The sequence below is a fragment of the Bos grunniens genome, chromosome 18 (assembly GCF_055505025.1).
Source record: "Bos grunniens cultivar Pamir isolate PY7600 chromosome 18, Bosgru_T2T1.0, whole genome shotgun sequence".
NCBI lineage: Eukaryota > Metazoa > Chordata > Mammalia > Artiodactyla > Bovidae > Bos > Bos grunniens.
Window position 1 is genome coordinate 55,299,711 of NC_141182.1, and position 18,130 is coordinate 55,317,840.

An 18,130-nucleotide genomic window follows, 5' to 3' on the forward strand; every position below is an offset into this window, starting at 1 on the left:
CAGGCCTTAAATCCGGCTACACTCCTTCCTGTGGGGAAAGGTGGACCTTCACATAATCGTGAAGCAATCCTGGAAGAAGTTTATGCTAGCACACCTGACCTGAGGGACCAGCCAATCCCGGATGCAGACTGGGCCCCGTACGCCGATGGCACCGGGCTGGTGAAACAAGGACAGCGGCTGTCGGGGCACGCGGTAGCCACAGAGAAGACCGGCGTCGAGGCTGGCTCTCAGCCATCCCACTCGTCTGCTCAACGGGCCGAATTATGGGCTCTAATGCAGGCCCTCCAGTTGTCAAAAGGTAAGGCAAACATTTACTCTGACTCCAGGTATGCTACCGCTACTCTGCATGTGCATGGGGCCCTATACAAGACATTAAAAACAAGGAAGAAATCTTGACCCTACTAGATGCTGTATGGGAACCTGAAAAAATAGCAGTGATACATTGCCGGGGTCACCAAAAAGAGGACAGCCCGCAGCTGGGGAAACCAGCTGGCAGATAGAGCTGCAAAACGAGCGACTGAGGAGTTTGGAGGTGCTGGGGGCGGGATTGTTAAGACTTTTGTGCTTAACAACTCTCCCACAGTGTACCCCGGTCCAAGACCAGCTGTCTGAAACAGAAAGGGCCACCAAGAATGAAAAGGGTTGGTGGGAGCTGCCATATGGCAGGCTGCTAGTTCCCAAGGCATTGGCCCCTTCATCAGTGTCTAGGGTAAAGCAGACTACCCACTTGGGATGTGACAAAATGGAAAAGTTAATTCAGAAATATTTCTTAATACCACGGCTTTCTTCCCTGTGTAAAATGGAATCCCAGAACTGTTCTGCTTGCTCACAGGTCAGTGCTGCTCCCGGACATAAACAGAAAACTCCAGGAATACAGTTAAAGAGCACTCTTCCCTTTGAACATTCAGAAGTGGACTTTACTGAGATGAAACCCTACAGACACTATTGTTATTTACTGGTCATGGTATGTACCTTCTCAGGATAGGTAGAGGCCTTCCCCACCCAAACTGAAAAAGCAAATGAAGTGGCTCGCTGTCTGATTCGAGAAATAATCCCCAGATTTGGGTTCCCGACCAGTATAGGATCAGACAACGGCCCTGCTTTCATAGACGATTTAATTCAACAGGTACGTAAAGCTCTAAATGTCAAAAGGAAATTACATACACCATATTGGCCCCAGAGTTCTAGAATGGTGCCGAGAACTAACCAAACCCTTAAAGAAACACTTTCAAAATGTATCATAGAGACTGACTGTTTATGGATGGACTTACTTCCAGTGGCCTTGCTCAAATTAAGAGTGACCCTGCATTCCCACGGTTATTCTCCTTATGAAATTGTCTATGGGAGACCCCCTCCCACAGTAAGACAGGTGTTGGCAAATTTGCCACAGGTAAGAGGAGATGGGATTTCACAGCAAATGGAACAATTAGGTAAGGTAATAAACCAGGGAACTAAGTTTGTCCAAGAAAGGGTGCCATTCCCCCTTGAGAAACAGATTCATGAGTTTCATGAGGGGATCAGGTGTGGGTCAAGGACTGGAAATGTGACTCCTTGGCCCCACAGTGGAGAGGCCCATACACTGCTGTTCTAACTACGCCTACAGCAGTTAAAGTTGCAGGTGTCCCTCCCTGGAGGCATCACACAAGGGTGAAGAAGACATACCAAGCAGACCCTGAGGATGCCGAGTGGACTACACAAAGGGACCCTGCTGATCCCTGTGAAACCCAGATCATCTTAAAAAAGAGGAAGCAGAAATGAAGCTCTGCAATCAACTTCTGCTACATGGGCTTGCCGGCATCATCCTGAGACTCGCCACAGTTTCAGCACAAGAGAACATTTTCATCTCGTGGGCACATTCTTATGCAGACTTTGATAACATGTCTAACTGTTGGGTTTGTGGAGCCATGCCTTTGTCAGTGATGGACGGACTTCCTTGGTGGGTGTCTCCTCTCCGTAAGGGAGATTTTAGCCCCCTCTGTTCCTTTTTGAGACAACAACGAGAAACATTTCTTTCTTTGGTTATTCACAACCTGTCGCTTCTTTCTTGGTGTAAAGTGGACTCTAATCAGACTGATCAAGGCCATGGGGTGAGATTTGAAGTAAATGCAAGCTTTACAGAAGTAACAAAAGCCTATACTTTTTACTTAAAAATAAAAAAGGATGAGAACTCTAGGGCCAGTAAAAAGGGCCAGTCCATCAGGTACTTTGAACAATTTGACCAGATATGAGACGAATATTTTTGAAGGACTCCAGATCAAAGCCAGCCTATTGTCCCTGCCCCTATCTGTTGGGAGCAAAGGGAACAGAAGATTGGATTTGGTGACCATCCTGTAGATCCAAAAGAATTAAAATATGTGGGATACTTTTCCTCTGAGCAATGTGCCAAATATTAAAGGTCACCTATCGCTGGCCAGGTTCAGACTGGAAGAACAACCCTGGGATCCGATCAGTGGTACCTAACGGTACCCAACGGCAGCGTGGATTGAATTTGTGTCCTTGGCTTCCAGTCTGTTGGGTCAGCCGCTGCACTTTAGGATTTGCCTTTGCTCAGGGAAGTATTAAGCCATCCTTACAACAAGCTCCAGTAAATTTGCCTTATTTACATGCACGGCGGGCAAGGTCCGTGTTTCAATGGTATGATTACATAGCTGCCTTGTTCATACCATCTATAGGAACAACAGATACTATGACTGAAGTAGAAGCTCTAACTAACTTCATGAAACAGGGCCTCCTGGACAACACAAAGGTGACCCAAACTTTAAATGAAGAACAAATAAAAATGAGAAAGGCAGTAACTCAAAATCAGATGGCTTTAGAAATACTTAACGGCTGCTCAGGGAGGGACCTGTGCTACAATTAAAGTTGAGTGTTGTGTATATATTCCTGATTTATCTGGCAATGTATCAGGCGCTCTAGCAGACATGAAAAACCAGGTAAGAGCTATATCTAATGATAATATTCCTTTTTGGACTTCTGTTTTGTCGTGGATAAAGGGCGATTGGTGGAAAACCATTGGCCATCGTTATAGTGGCTCGGTTGATTTTGTCATGTGGACCTTGCATTCTCCAATGTATTGTCAACTTTGTTTTGCTGAGATTGAATTCATTCACCCAAATATATGCCAGAAGACCCAGGGTACAGTACATCCCTATGAATGATGCTCACACTGGAATTTGAGAGCATCATGAGAGGGGAATGAAGGAGGAAAGGAGCGGGTTGCCCTGACTAAACTGACTCTGTTTTAAAGGGAAGGAAACTCCATCTTGCACTCTCCGCGAACTTTGGACTACATATCTGGTAACCAAAGCCTCCCCAGTGGATAAACACCAGACCAGGCTGACCTCGTACCTAGACTCCCCAGAGCCAAAAAGAATGCAATAATCCACTATATAATCGATCACTTTCTGTAGTTCTAATAATGCCCATTGATGAGGGCTACACTGCATGACTAGCTGACCTTTAGAATACGAATCATGACTGTAGCCTGTTTGTATATCTTCCTAACATTTTCCAGAGCAGACTTGAGAAATCTGGGGATGTGGGCTTGGGCATGTAAACTTCGGGTATAAAATGCTGTTGTCACAAACATCGGTCGGGGTCCTTGGCTAAGGAGGAAACTCTGTCTGGGACCCGACGGTGTAAAAAACTGCACTCCACTATCCACGCTGTCCTTCTGAGTGAGTTTTGCTTCCCAGGGTGTTTGGCTCTAACAATAATACCTCATGATGTCAACATTTCTTCCATCACTTGTAAAGACAACTTCATTTTGGGGTTTCCCTGGTCTTTTAGTAGTTAGGACTTCAAGCTTCCAATGTAGAGGACATGGAGTCAATCCTGGTCAGGGAACTAACATCCTGCAAGCCTTGAGGTGTGGCCAAAACCAAACCAAACAACAACAACAACAAATTCCCCTTTGTCATAAGCAAGTGGATTTCCAGTCATAGCAAACCGTCACCCAACAGGCAAGTAGGTCCTAAAAGATGGAGGTGGGGAGGAAACGGGGCTCAAGAGGGAGACTGAGGGCCCTCCATTTGGTTTGGCCCTTTTACAGCATAGATCTGTTTGATCCTTTTTAAAATTTTTATTTATTTTGGCCACTTGGTGGTGTGATATCTCAGCTCCCAGACCAGGGATCAAACTCGCGATGCCTGCAGTGGAAGCGGGGAGTCCTAGCCACTGGATTGCCAGGGAAGTACCTCCATCAAGCACAGATTTTTAAAACCCTCCCTTTCCTAAGGAAGTGTTCGTCCTCTCCGGGCGGGGCACAGGGCGGCGCCGCTGGCTTTCAAGCTGCGGAACTTTCTAGCGGGCCGGGGGACAGGGTAGGTGGGGAGGGGGCGGGGACAGGGAGAGCCCGAGGCGGGGAGACCGGAGGGACCGCAGCAGGTCCGGCTGCCTCCAGGGTCTGGCGGGAAGGTTCTGCCGGAAATGCAAATCTGCTGAGGGTGGGGTCAGTTCCTGGGACGATTCCCCGGGAGCCGGCGAAGGTGCAGGTCTGGGGATTCTCTCCCGGCTTGCCTCTACCACCTTCCCCGCGACACCGTCCACGGTGAGCCGTGGGGATCAGGAAGCAGGTACAAAATCCCCGGGCAGGATAAGAACTTGGTTTTGATCCTTCCTGTAGGGGTGGGGGTGGGGGGCTTGTTATTTTTATTTATTTATTAATGTCAGTATCCTTTTCTTTTTTCACAGTTCCATCCGCCTGCCACCCTGCAAACCTCTGGGACTGGAATGAGTGCTTGCCACCAGCAGTCTAGACCCGTCTAGGAGCCGATTGCCGGGGGAAATGGTAATTTTCCCGGGTTGGAACAAGGATCCACGCCCAGGGCGGGGCCGGATCGCCTTCCGAAGAGTTGGGAGCAGCTGCTGCAAAAGGCCGGATTCTTTCCGGCTCGGGAGAAAAGGGAAGCCACGAGGAGCCCTAAGTGGGCCCTTCACGTTGCCCCAGAGAGAAGGGGTCTCCCATCCCTGGGCTGCGACCTTGCAGGACGCCTCTGTCGGTTCCCGGCGCCGACTGCGTTTGCCCGCTCGGTGTCATTTGAATCCACAATGTGTCGGGGGCGGGGGGAGGGTTGTCTGTTGTGCTGAGGGTGAGCCGCAAAATTCTAGGGACTGTCAGACGGAGAATATGCGCACCGGGTTCACTGCTCCTAGAGACAGGGCTTCGAGGTTTGAGCTGGGTCTAATCGGCACATTGTCTTTTGCGTGGGTCCTGTGGCCATCCTTCAGTTCAGTTCAGTCGCTGAGTCCTGTCCGACTCTGTGTGACCCCATGGACAGCAGCATGCAAGGCCTCCCTGTCCATCACCAGGTCCCGCAGTTTACTCAAATTCATGTCCACTGAGTCGGTGATGCCATCCAGCCTCATCCTCGGTCTTCCCCTTCTCCTCCCTCCTTCAGTTTTTCCCTGCATCAGGGTCTTTTCAAAAGACTCAGTTCTTCCCATCAAGTGGCCAAAGTATTGGAGTTTCAGCTTCAGCAACAGTCCTTCCACTGAATATTCAGGACTGGTTTCCTTTAGGATGGACTGGTCAGATCTCCTTTCTGTCCAAGGGACTCTCAAGAGTCTTCTCCAACACCGCAGTTCAAAAGCATCAATTCTTCGGCGATCAGCTTTCGTTATGGCCCAGCTCTCACATCCATACATGACTACTGGAATAACCATAGCCTTGACTAGACAAACCTTTGTTGGCAAAGTAACGTCTCTGCTTTTTAATATGCTGTCTAGGTTGGTCATAACTTTTCTTCCGAGGAGCAAGTGTCTTTTAATTTCATGGCTGCAGTCACCATCTGCAGTGATTTGGAAGCTCCCAAAATAAAATTCTGTCACTGTTTCCACTGTTTCTCCATCTATTTGCCATGAAGTGATGGGACTAGATGCCATGATCTTCGTTTTCTGAATGTTGAGCTTTAAGCCAACTTTTTCACTCTGCTCTTTCACTTTGATCAAGAGGCTCTTTAGTTCTCTGCTTTCTGCCATAAGGGTGGTGTCATCTGCATATCTGAGGTTATTGATATTTCTCCCGGCAGTCTTGATTCCAGCTTGTGCTTCATCCAGTCCAGCATTTCTCATGATGTACTCTGCATATAAGTTAAATAAGCAGGGTGACGATATTCAGCCTTGACGTACTCCTTTCCTAATTTGGAACCAGTCCATTGTTCTTGTTCCATGTCTGGTTCTAACTGTTGCTTCTTGACCTGCATACAGATTTCTCGGGAGGCAGGTCAGGTGGTCTGGCAGTCCCATCTCTTGAAGAATCTTCCACAGTTTGTTGTGATCAACACAGTCAAAGGCTTTGACGTAGTCAGTGATTCAGAAGTAGATGTTTTTCTCTAATTCTCTTGCTTTTTCAATGATCCAATGAATGTTGGAAATTTGGTCTCTGGTTTCTCTGCCTTTTCTAAATCCAGCTTGAACATCTGGAAGTTCTCAGTTCGCTGTACTGTTGAAGCCTTGCTTGGAGAATTTTGAGCATTGCTTTACTAGCATGTGAGATGAGTGCAATTGTGCGGTCGTTTGAGCATTCTTTAGCATTGCCTTGCTTTGGGATTCGAATGAAAACTGACCTTTTCCAGTCCTGTGGCCACTGCTGAGTTTTCCAAATTTGCTGACATATTGAGTGCAGCACTTTCACAGCATCATCTTTTAGAATTTGAAATAGCTCAACTGGAATTCCATCACCTCCACCAGCTTTGTTTATAGAGATGCTTCCTAAGGCCCAGTTGACTTCACATTCCAGGATGTCCGGCTCTAGGTGAGTGATCACACCATCATGATTATCTGGGTCATTAAGATCTTTTTTGTATAGTTCTTCTGTGTATTCTTGCCACCTCTCCTTAATATCTGTTAGGTCCATACCATTTCTGTCCTTTGTTGTGCCCATCTTTGCATGAAATGTTCCCTTGGTATCTCTAATTTTCTTGAAGAGATCTCTAGTCTTTCCCATTCTATTGTTTTCCTCTATTTCTTTGCATTGATCACTGAGGAAGGCTTTCTTATCTCTCCTTGCTATTCTCTGGAACTCTGCATTCAGATTGATATATCTTTCCTTTTCTCCTTTGCCTTTTGCTTCTCTTCTTTGCTCAGCTATTTGTAAGGCCTCCTCAGACAACCATTTTGCCTTTTTGCGTTTCTTTTTCTTGGGGATGCTTTGATCCCAGCCTCCTATACAGTGTTACAAACCTCTGTCCATAGTTCAGCTGCCAGGGAAGCCCTGATTTTTGTTTTTAGATTTCATATATAAGTGATAAATGGTATATGTTTTTCTCTGAATGACTAATTTCACTTAGCATAATACTCTCCAGGTCCATCCATGTTGTTGCAAATGGCAATTTTTCATCCTTTTTTATGGCTAAGTAATATTCCATTCTTTTGCTTTAATAAATAACCTTCCATTTAAATAATTATGTCCATATACCATTTGGGGTTTTCGCCAGGGTATTTTTGGAGTATAATCTCATGAATGCAAATGCCAGATCAAGGGATGCCTGCATATCAAATTTTGGTAAATTGGTTCAGTTCAGTCGCTCAGTCGTGTCTGACTCTTTGCGACCCCGTGAATCGCAGCACGCCAGGCCTCCCTGTCCATCACTAACTCCCAGAGTTCACTCAAACTCATGTCCATCAAGTCGGTGATACCATCCAGCCATCTCATCCTCTGTCGTCCCCTTCTCCTCCTGCCCCCAATCCCTCCCAGCATCAGAGTCTTTTCCAATGAGGCAACTCTTCGCATGAGGTGGCCAAAGTACTGGAGTTTCAGCTTTAGCATCATTCCTTCCAAAGAAATCCCAGGGCTGATCTCCTTCAGAATGGACTGGTTGGATCTCCTTGCAGTCCAAGGGACTCTCAAGAGTCTTCTCCAACACCACAGTTCAAAAGCATCAATTCTTTGGCGCTCAGCTTTCTTCACAGTCCAACTCTCACATCCATACATGACCACTGGAAAAACCATAGCCTTGACTAGACGGACCTTTGTTGGTAAAGTAATGTCTCTGATTTTCAATATGCTATCTAGGTTGGTCATAACTTTCCTTCCAAGGAGTAAGCGTCTTTTAATTTCATGGCTGCAGTCACCATCTGCAGTGATTTTGGAGCCCAAAAAAATAAAGTCTGACACTGTTTCCACTGTTTCCCCATCTATTTCCCATGAAGTGATGGGACCAGATGCCATGATCTTTGTTTTCTGAATGTTGAGCTTTAAGCCAACTTTTTCACTCTCCTCATTCACTTTCATCAAGAGGCTTTTTAGTTCCTCTTCACTTTCTGCCATAAGGGTGGTGTCATCTGCATACCTGAGGTTATTGATATTTCTCCCAGCAATCTTGATTCCAGCTTGTGCTTCTTCCAGCCCAGCGTTTCTCACGATGTACTCTCCATATAAGTTAAATAAGCAGGGTGACAGTATACAGCCTTGACGTCCTCCTTTTCCTATTTGGAACCAGTCTGTTGTTCCATGTCCAGTTCTAACTGTTGCTTCCTGACCTGCATACAGGTCAGGAAGCAATTTTGGAGGATTTTGAGCATTACTTTACTAGCATGTGAGATGAATGCAATTGTGCGGTAGTTTGAGCATTCTTTAGCATTGCCTTGCTTTGGGATTCGAATGAAAACTGACCTTTTCCAGTCCTGTGGCCACTGCTGAGCTTTCCAAATTTGCTGGCATATTGAGTGCAGCACTTTCACAGCATCATCTTTCAGGATTTGAAATAGCTCAACTGGAATTCCATCACCTCCACTAACTTTGTTCATAGTGATGCTTTCTAAGGCCCACTTGACTTCATATTCCAGGATGTCTGGCTCAATAACCTCAGATATGCAGATGACACCACTCTTATGGCAGAAAGTGAAGAGGAACTCAAAAGCCTCTTGATGAAAGTGAATGAGGAGAGTGAAAAAGTTGGCTTAAAGCTCAACATTCAGAAAACAAAGATCATGGCATCTGGCCCCATCACTTCATGGGAAATAGATGGGGAAACAGTGTCAGGCTTTATTTTTCTGGGCTCCAAAATCACTGCAGATGGTGATTGCAGCCGTGAAATTAAAAGATGCTTACTCCTTGGAAGGAAAGTTATGACCAACCTAGACAGCACATTAAAAAGCAGAAACATTACTTTGTCAACAAAGGTCCGTCTAGTCAAGGCTATGGTTTTTCCAGTGGTCATGTATGGATGTGAGAGTTGGACTGTGAAGAAAGCTGAGCGCCAAAGAATTGATGCTTTTGAACTGTGGTGTTGGAGAAGACTCTTGAGAGTCCCTTGGACTGCAAGGAGATCTAACCAGTCCATTCTGAAGGAGATCAGTCCTGGGTGTTCTTTGGAAGGAATGATGCTAAAGCTGGAACTCCAGTACTTTGGCCACCTCATGCGAAGAGTTGACTCATTGGAAAAGACTGATGCTGAGAGGGATTGGGGGCAGGAGGAGAAGGGAACGACAGAGGATGAGATGTCTGGATGGCATCACCAACTCAATGGACGTGAATTTGAGTGAACTCCGGGAGTTGGTGGTGGACAGGGAGGCCTGACATGCTGCAATTCATGGGGTCACAGAGTCAGACACTACTGAGCAAGTGAACTGAACTGAGGGTGGGGACTCCCTAAGGAGTCCTGATATGAACAGATGACTCCTTGGAAAAGTCCCTGATGCTGGGAAAGATTGAGGGCAGAAGGAGAAGGGGTGGGGCCGGTCAAAGGATGAGATGGCTGGATGGCATCACCGATGCAATGGACATGAACCTGGGCAAACTCCAGGAGATGATGAAGGACAAGGAAGGCTGGCGTGCTGCAGTCCATGGTGTGGCAAAGGGTCAGACACGACTGGGTGACTGAATAACAACAACGGGGAGGGGACATGATTCAACTCGATGACAGTCCATACCCCACTGAGCCAAAATGCGTGTGTTGTTCAGGACTCGGTGACCTTCGAAGATGTGGCTGTGAACTTCACCTGGGAGGAGTGGGCCCTGCTGGACTCCGCACAGAGGCAGCTCTACAGAGATGTGACCCTGGAGACCTGCGGTCACCTGGCCTGTGTGGGTAAGGAGGCCCCTTCTTCCTGCACTTGCTGACAGACAGGGCCCACTTGCGCCAGGCCCCTCCTGTGCTCCAGAGACTCACCCACTGCCCCCAGGTGGCAGACATGGTTTCCCCCGTGACCCTGGAAGTCTATCCTTTGCTTTCCTTTTTTTAATTTATTTATTTGGCTGCGAGGGGTCTTAGTTGCGGCACTTGAGAACTTCATTTCATCACGCCAGATCTTTTGTTCTTTGGTTGTAGAGACTTATTTGTCATGTGGGCTTCGGTAGTCATGGCGCCTGGGCTCAGTTGCTCCCCAGTACGTAGGATGTTAGTTCCTGGGGATCTAAGGGGACACCAGGGATCAAAACTGTGTCTCCTGCATTGCAAGGCAGATTCTTAACCACTGGACCACCGGAGAAGTCTGAGGAGTGATTTCTTAATAAGTATGAGGCTTCCTTGGGTGTGGGGTGGGCAGGGGGAAAGTTCTCAAACTAGATGGAGGTGATGGTTGTAAAGTGAAATCGAAGTCGCTCAGTCATGTCTGACTCTTTGCGACCCCGTGGACTGTAGCCTGCTGCTGCTGCTGCTGCTGCTAAGTCACTTCAGTCGTGTCCGACTCTGTGCAACCCTATAGACAGCAGCCTACCAGGCTCCCCCGTCCCTGGGATTCTCCAGGCAAGAACAGTGGAGTGGGTTGCCATTTCCTTCTCCAATGCATGAAAGTGAAAAGTGAAAGGGAAGTCGCTCAGTCGTGTCCGACTCTTAGCGACCCCATGGACTGCAGCCTACCAGGCTCCTCCGTCCATGGGATTTTCCAGGCAAGAGTACTGGAGTGGGGTGCCATCGCCTTCTCCCTACCTGGTACCAAATGCCAGAGCTGTACACTTTGGTTAATTTTATGCTGTGTAAATTTCATCTCTGTTTTTTGTTGTTGTTTTTTTAATTCATTTCATCTAAGAGGGAAGCTGAGGCTCATGAATGTATGAGCTTCTTTGGGTATATAGAGAGTGTCGTGGGTTTCATCCATCTTCTCAGATGTTCCTTTCTACCCCCCTAGAGGAAGACCTGTCCCACTCTGCCTTAGTCCAGGCTGATAAAAACAAAATACCATACACCGGGTAGCCCAGACAACAGTTGTTTATTTCTCACATTCTGGAGGCTGAGAAGTCCAGGATCAAGATGCCAGCAGATTCAGTTCCTGGGAGGGCCCTCTTCCTGGCTTGCAGATGGCTGCCTTCTCACATGGCAAAGAGGGAGAGACCCCTGGTGTCTCCTCTTCTTTTGAGAACAGCAACTCCATCTTTGAGTCCCATCCCGCCCTCATGAACTCATCTAAACCTAATTACCTCAGGAGGTTCCCACCCGCAAATAGCATCCTGTTGCGGGACTGGGGTTTCAGCATGGACTTGCGGTGGTTGTTGTTTAGACCCTAGTTCAGTTCAGTCGCTCAGTCGTGTCCGACTCTCTGCGACCCCATGAATCGCAGTACGCCAGGCCTCCCTGTCCATCTCCATCTCCCGGAGTTCACTCAAACTCACGTCCATCGAGTCGGTGATGCCATCCAGCTATCTCATCCTCTGTTATCCCCTTTTCCTCTTGCCCCCAATCCCTCCCAGCATCAGAGTCTTTTCCAATGAGGCAACTCTTCGCATGAGGTGGCCAAAGTACTGGAGTTTCAGCTTTAGCATCAGTCCTTCCAAAGAAATCCCAGGGCTGATCTCCTTTAGAAGGGACTGGTTGGATCTCTTTGCAGCCCAAGAAGACTCTCAAGAGTCTTCTCCAACACCACAGTTCAAAAGCATCAATTCTTCGGCGCTAAGCTTTCTTACAGTCCAACCCTCACATCCATACATGACCACTGGAAAAACCATAGCCTTGACAAGACGGACCTTTGTTGGCAAAGTAATGTCTCTGCTTTTGAATATGCTATCTAGGTTGGTCATAACTTTCCTTCCAAGGAGTAAGCAAGCGTCTTTTAATTTCATGGCTGCAATCACCATCTGCAGTGATTTTGGAACCCCAAAAAATAAAGTCTGACACTGTTTCCACTGTTTCCCCATCTATTTGCCATGAAGTGATGGGGCCAGATGCCATGATCTTCGTTTTCTAAATGTTGAGCTTTAAGCCAACTTTTTCACTCTCCTCTTTCAGTTTCATCAAGAGGCTTTTTAGTTCCTCTTCACTGTCTGCCATAAGGGTGGTGTCATCTGCATATCTGAGGTTATTGATATTTCTCCCGGCAATCTTGATTCCAGCTTGTGCTTCTTCCAGCCCAGCGTTTCTCATGATGTACTCTGCATATAAGTTAAATAAGCAGGGTGACAGTATACAGCCTTGACGTCCCTAAGTCGTGTCCAATTTTTTGCGACCCCATGGACTGTAGCCTGCCAGGCTCCTCTGTCCATGGGATTTCCCAGGCAAGAATACTGGAGTGGGTTGCCATTTCCTTTTCCCTGGCATCTTCCCCAACTCAGGGATTGGACCCTTGTCTCTTAAGTCTCCTGCATTGGCAAAGGGGTTCTTTACCACTAATGCCACCATAGTGGTGGGGGGCATCACAAATTCAACCCATAACAGACTCTTTGTCCAGTTTGTCCTGGCAGTCGGAGGTTGGATTGGAAAAGAATTTCCAGACATGGAGTATTTCAGAAAGGAGTGAGTTTATAAGAACAGAGATAATGAGGGTGCTACCAGCACAGCAGGTGACCTCCTGGCAGACAAGAGAGTGTTGATGCTTTTTGTGAGTTAGTAGCCAATTTTTATAGCCTCAAGACAAAGAAAATTCCTGCTGGAAGGGTGGCATTATGTGATTGGTTAGGGTACTATAGAGTGAGTACCCAAGTGGGCATTTTTACTTAATATGGGGTCAGGGAGCTGGCCAGGAAGGATGGGAGTGGAGTGACAACGGTTGCTATGGGACTCAGTTCCGAAGGCGACCTTGGTGCTGGGCTCCGCGTCTGTGGCCTTGGTACAAAGCCTCACACTTGTGATCTTGGTATAGGTCCTCACAGTTCTCTCATGCTTGGCATTCACGATTGTACCTTCAATCTCACAGAATCATATTTACATATCTGGCTGCACCGGGTCTTAGTTGCAGCAGGTGAGATCTTTAGCTGCGGCATGTGGGACCTAGTTTCCTCACCAGGGATTGAACCCGGCCCCCCTGCATTGGGAGCGCCAAGTCTTGGCCACTGAACCACCAGGGAAGTTCCCAGAACTGTTTCTTACCATCTTGCTGTGTGTATTGAACCTCTGATCTTAACCATAGTCAAACTCCTCATACGTCCCAAATTCCAATATCTCTCTCTGCCTCTCTGCCTGCCTCCTCTTGCTTTCTCCCTTCTCCCATTTTCCTTACAGAGGGAACATTTGAAAAGAGATCCACGGGCATTCGCCTGCTTTCTCCAGCCCACTTTTCCTTTCCACAAAGACCTGACTTTTGCACCACTTCATTTCAGATTGGGCGACTCGACATCAAACCAAAGACTCGACCCCTCGGCAGAACAGCCTTGCTAAAAGGACATTTCAGGGAGTGAACAGAGCATGTCTGGCAAGCAGCGGTTCCCGACTCTCCGATTTCAGAGAAGACTGGATGTCCCATAGAATAGAGGAGCCGGGCAAGCAAAGAGGGCGAACATTAAAGCAAGTCGCAGCCGCCCACGAGAAAGATGCCTCTCCCGTTGGATTCTGGGAATATCCTGAGACGAGAGACATCTCTAACCCTGGCCAGAAGATTGTGCCATCACAGGGAGATTCCATGAGGAAACATAACCCAAGACGTAACTCAGATATTTTGAAACAAATTCTCCTCTTACACAGTAATCAAAAAATCTCTACGAACAACGAAGATGACCGAGTCAAGTGGCAGGAAATGCCATGGATTCCACGTGCGAGAACTCAGACAGAGCTGAAATCAAAGGCGCGGATGGATCATCAGAACGACCTGCTTCATTTGCAGGCTGAAATGTACATGGGCATGAGCATCTGTGAATACAGTCCACGTGGGGAGGCCTTAGAGGGAGACATCTCCCTTAGGACAGGAGGGACGCCCATGAAAGAGAAACCTCGTCATTCTCATCAGTGTGAAAACACCTTCCTAAATAACTCTCTCCCTGCCGGGCAGACGCAACCCTACGAGGCAGAGACAAATAATGAGAATAATCAAAGTGGGAAGACATTTGTCCCTGTTCCAAGTTCCGATTCGCACAGGAGAACTTCGATGGGAGGGAAGAGCTATAAGTGCAGGGAATGTGGGAAGGCCTTCGTGTATCAGTCGTTCCTTAAGAAACACATGGAAATTCACACGGGAGAGAAGCCCTACACATGTGAGAATTGTGGGAAAACCTTCAGATACATCTTACACCTTAATAAACATTTGAGAAATCACAACCTGAAGACCTTTGAATGTCCGGAATGTGGGAAAAGTTTCAACAAGTCCTCAAAGCTTAAGGAACATATTAGGATTCACACTGGAGAGAAACCCTATAGATGTCAGGAATGTGGGAAAACCTTCAGTAAGTCCTCAAAGCTTAAGGAACATACTAGGATTCACACTGGAGAGAAACCCTATAAATGTAAAGAATGTGGGAAAAGCTACACTAATTCTTCAAGTCTTAAAAGCCACCTGAAGAGGGTCTGCGGATGAAAGGAATGGGGAGAAGCCTTCATTCATTTTCTCAAAGTACTGAGTGCAGAAGGATGACGTGGTGGAAGGGAGCTCAGTGAATGAACAAAGATGGAAACATCTCTGAACTCTCAGATCTTATGGAAATGTAAGATTTCACACTTGTATTTTTTTTAAGGGAATATGGGAAAGCCCTCTGTTGTCTCAAAGGTACAGTTCCTGTAAAAACACACTGCAGGACTTCCCTGGCAGTCCAGTGGGTAAGATGCCACCCTTCCACTGCAGAGGGTTGATCCCTGGTGGGGCAGCTAAGATCCCACATGCCATGTTGCAGGGCCAAAAAAATAAAAAATAAAACTCACACTGCAGAGGCATCATATGGGATTAAGGAATGTAGGGAAAACCTTACATACTCATCCTTCACTTTACACATGAGACCAAACCCTGGAGAGAGACCCTCTCATCAGTAATAGATTTGAGAAAGCCTTTATTTCCCTCTCTTCATTTGCAGGGCACAAATGAGTCTTAAGCTCAGTCAGGTCTGACTCTTTGTGACCCCCATGGACTGTAGCCCTCCAGGCTCCTCTGTCCATGGAATTATGCAGGCAAGAATACTGGAATAGGTTGCCATTTCCTTCTCGAGGGGATCTTCCCAACCCAGGAATCGAACCTGCGTCTCCTGCATTGCAGGCAGATTCTTTACCACTGAGCCACCGGGGAAGGGAAGCCCCTAATAGTAGAAGAGAAACAGGGTAGATGTTCCGATCGCTAGCATTATCCATGTCTCCTCCTTCCATTGGAACCAAAATTCTGTATTTGCCACCATTTCTAATAAAATCCCACAAGAATGCTGACTGCCTCTCCACGGACCCTTTCAGCTCTGCCACGTGAGTTTTGAGCTGTAGGAGCTTCATAACATTTCACTTGTGCATCACTGCACCTGTGTGAATCCCTGTTTGAACTACGTTGAATTTAGACTCAGGTTTACTGTGCTCCGTGATGCCATTTCTCTCCACTGATTTGACCGCGTTATGGTCAGAGTATGTGATCTTTTTGGTACTGATAGGAAATACTTGTCTTGACTTTCATTTTGGTCTCGTGATGGGACCAGTTCTGTCATTGCCTGACCACATTCTTCTCATCTTCTTTACTAAAGGGACATAGATTTTTTTTCCAAAGTTAACACAGTTGGATTTCTTTTAACACTGTGTGTTGGGTTTTACTTCCCTGACCAGGAGTCGAACCCACTCCCCCTTGAGTGGAAGCATGAGTTTTAACCATGGGACCGCCAGGGAAGTCCCTGTGGAATGTTTTTAACTGCATTTGTCAGAACTTTGCTGGTGGTCCCATGGTTACGACTGCGCTTCCGCTGCAAGGGTTTGACTCCTGGTCAGGGAACTAAGATCCCACATGCCATGCAGCAAAAAAAAAAAAAAGAAAGAAATGCCTTTCTCAGATTTTCTCATATCTGGTGGTGAATGGAGCTTATTGCCAGTAAGGAGGGAGGTGGTTTGGATTCCTGGAGGGCTGTTGGAAAGGAGAGAATGTTCTTCACCCTCTCTCAACCAGGTCCCCTACTCTCTCTTTCCTTTGTAGCAGTCTGGAAATGGGATGATATTCCCGGAGTTAGCTCATACAACTTGAGGATCATTGAAATGAAAATCATGGTCCCAGTAACATGACCCTCAAATAGAAATACACAATTTCTCACTCTTGTATTTGAATGGCATATTGGGATATTCATGGCTGCAGTAGACTGCATGTCTAGATTTATTCCGTAAAGCAAAGCCCTAATTTGGTTAAGAAGCATTTCAGGGGAGTTTTGTTGTTTGTTAAGTAGAAGCTGTTATTTATCTTTGTTTTTGTATGTGCCACACCTGTTGCAGGATCTTAGTTCCCCAATCAGGGATTGAACTCCTGGCCCAGAACATCCCCAGGGATTCAGCTGGAAGACTCTGCACTTCAATTCAGGGGGCATGCGTTCCATCCCTGGTCTGGTTGGGGACCTCAGATCCCACATGGTGCAGCCAAAAAACTCTCCGGGCCCCCTGCAGTGGAAGCACAGAGTCTTAACCACTGGACTGCTGGGCAGTTCTGGGGGAGGTTTTATAACTCAGAATGATAAAATTAGTATGTGACCAATTTTTATAATTCCTCGTGTGATTCAAGATGCTGTACATTTCTTTGGTGTTGGGTGGCCTCGTCAGTATTTGAATGGTCAAACTTCTTAAGAGTGTTTTAGACTCTCTTACTAACGACATTTTTACTCACTGAGCAAGTTCATAATAAAATATCTGGGGCTTCCCTGGTGGTTCAGTGGTTAAGAATCGGCCTGCAAATGCAGGAGGTACCGGTTCGATCCCTGAACCTGGATGATCCCACATGCCATGGAACAACTGAGCCCGTGCACCCCAACTACTGAGCCTGTGCTCTAGAGCCCGGGAGCCACAACTACTGAGGCCCCAGCGCCCTGGGGAAGCCACTTCAGTGAGAAGCCCGTGTGCAGCAGTAGGGAAAAGCCCTCACAGCAACAAAGACCCAGCACAGCCAAAAATAAAATATTTCAAAAATTAAAATAATGCTACTCAAAACATAGATTCTCAAAGTCTTGCAGTTTTGTCAATTCTTGTTTAATGTATTTGGAACATGTTATTAGATACATAAGAAATTGGACATTTTCTTTATTAAAGGTGAGTTTTTCTTTCTAGTCTATGTTTAACCATCTTCTACAACAGTGATTGTTTTTGTTTCTTCATACAGTAAGGGTGAAAGTTTATGTGCTTCTTACCATGAGCTAGTATTTGCATATAGTTCAGTCACTCAGTCGTGTCCGACTCTTTGCGAACCCATGAACCGCAGCACGCCAGGCCTCCCTGTCTATCACCAACTCCTGGAGCCCACCCAAACTCATGTCCATTGAGTCGGTGGTGCCATCCAGCCATCTCATCCTCTGTCATCCTCTTCTCCTCCTGCCCTCAATCTTTCCCAGCATCATCAGGGCCTCATCCTGTTTATTATGTACCAACACTCCTCTCATAAACACTTTAACATTTTTTTTTTATGAATGAGAAAACTAAAGCACAGAAGTTAAGAAAATGGTTAATGTTAAGTGATGTGTTTTGAGTTTCAAAGCTACCAGTGTTCTCATCGTCAAGTTCAGGGTTCAGAACAGGTGTTTTCTGTTACTGCTATTGCTATATATTTATATAACTTTATTTTTTGACTGCACTGTGCAGCATTGGGGATCTTAGTTCCCTGACCAGGTATCAAACATGTGCCCCCTGCAGTTAACCAGTGGACCACCAGGGAAATTTTTAACACTGAGTTTAAGGAACACATCATGGCCCTTCTATGTACTTTACATTCACTCATTTAACGCTCACCGACAACCCTATGAAGTGGGTGCTATTAGTACCATTTTTAGAGCAGAGGAAACACACAGAGGCTAAGCAAGCTGCCCAAGGTCACACAGCCCCACTGGGAGAGGGCAAAA

The 18,130-nt window shown here is 46.7% G+C and overlaps 1 protein-coding gene across 2 annotated transcripts; it reads left to right on the forward strand.

Annotated features, from left to right (window-relative positions):
• The first annotated feature begins 4,152 nt into the window (after positions 1 to 4,152).
• Positions 4,153 to 17,359, forward strand: ZNF114 (zinc finger protein 114). Of its 2 annotated transcripts, XM_086353380.1 has the most exons (4): positions 4,153 to 4,574; positions 4,693 to 4,789; positions 9,905 to 10,031; positions 13,472 to 17,359. In XM_086353380.1, exons 2-4 carry the CDS (start codon positions 4,787 to 4,789, stop codon positions 14,656 to 14,658), a joined length of 1,317 nt encoding a protein of 438 aa, XP_086209506.1. In that variant the 5' UTR covers positions 4,153 to 4,574; positions 4,693 to 4,786; the 3' UTR covers positions 14,659 to 17,359. The 2 variants fall into 2 exon arrangements, with proteins under 2 accessions (XP_086209506.1, XP_086209505.1); XM_086353379.1 differs by lacking the exons at positions 4,153 to 4,574; positions 4,693 to 4,789 and having other exon boundaries at positions 9,860 to 10,031.
• The last annotated feature ends 771 nt before the right edge of the window (positions 17,360 to 18,130 follow it).

Bases quoted from the DNA above. Each gene is read 5' to 3' on its own strand.
- ZNF114 (XM_086353379.1), top strand. From the start codon at position 9,860: ATGACAGTCCATACCCCACTGAGCCAAAATGCGTGTGTTGTTCAGGAC. The intron at 10,032-13,471 runs GTAAGGAGGCCC...ACTTCATTTCAG, and splicing joins CGGTCACCTGGCCTGTGTGG to ATTGGGCGACTCGACATCAA.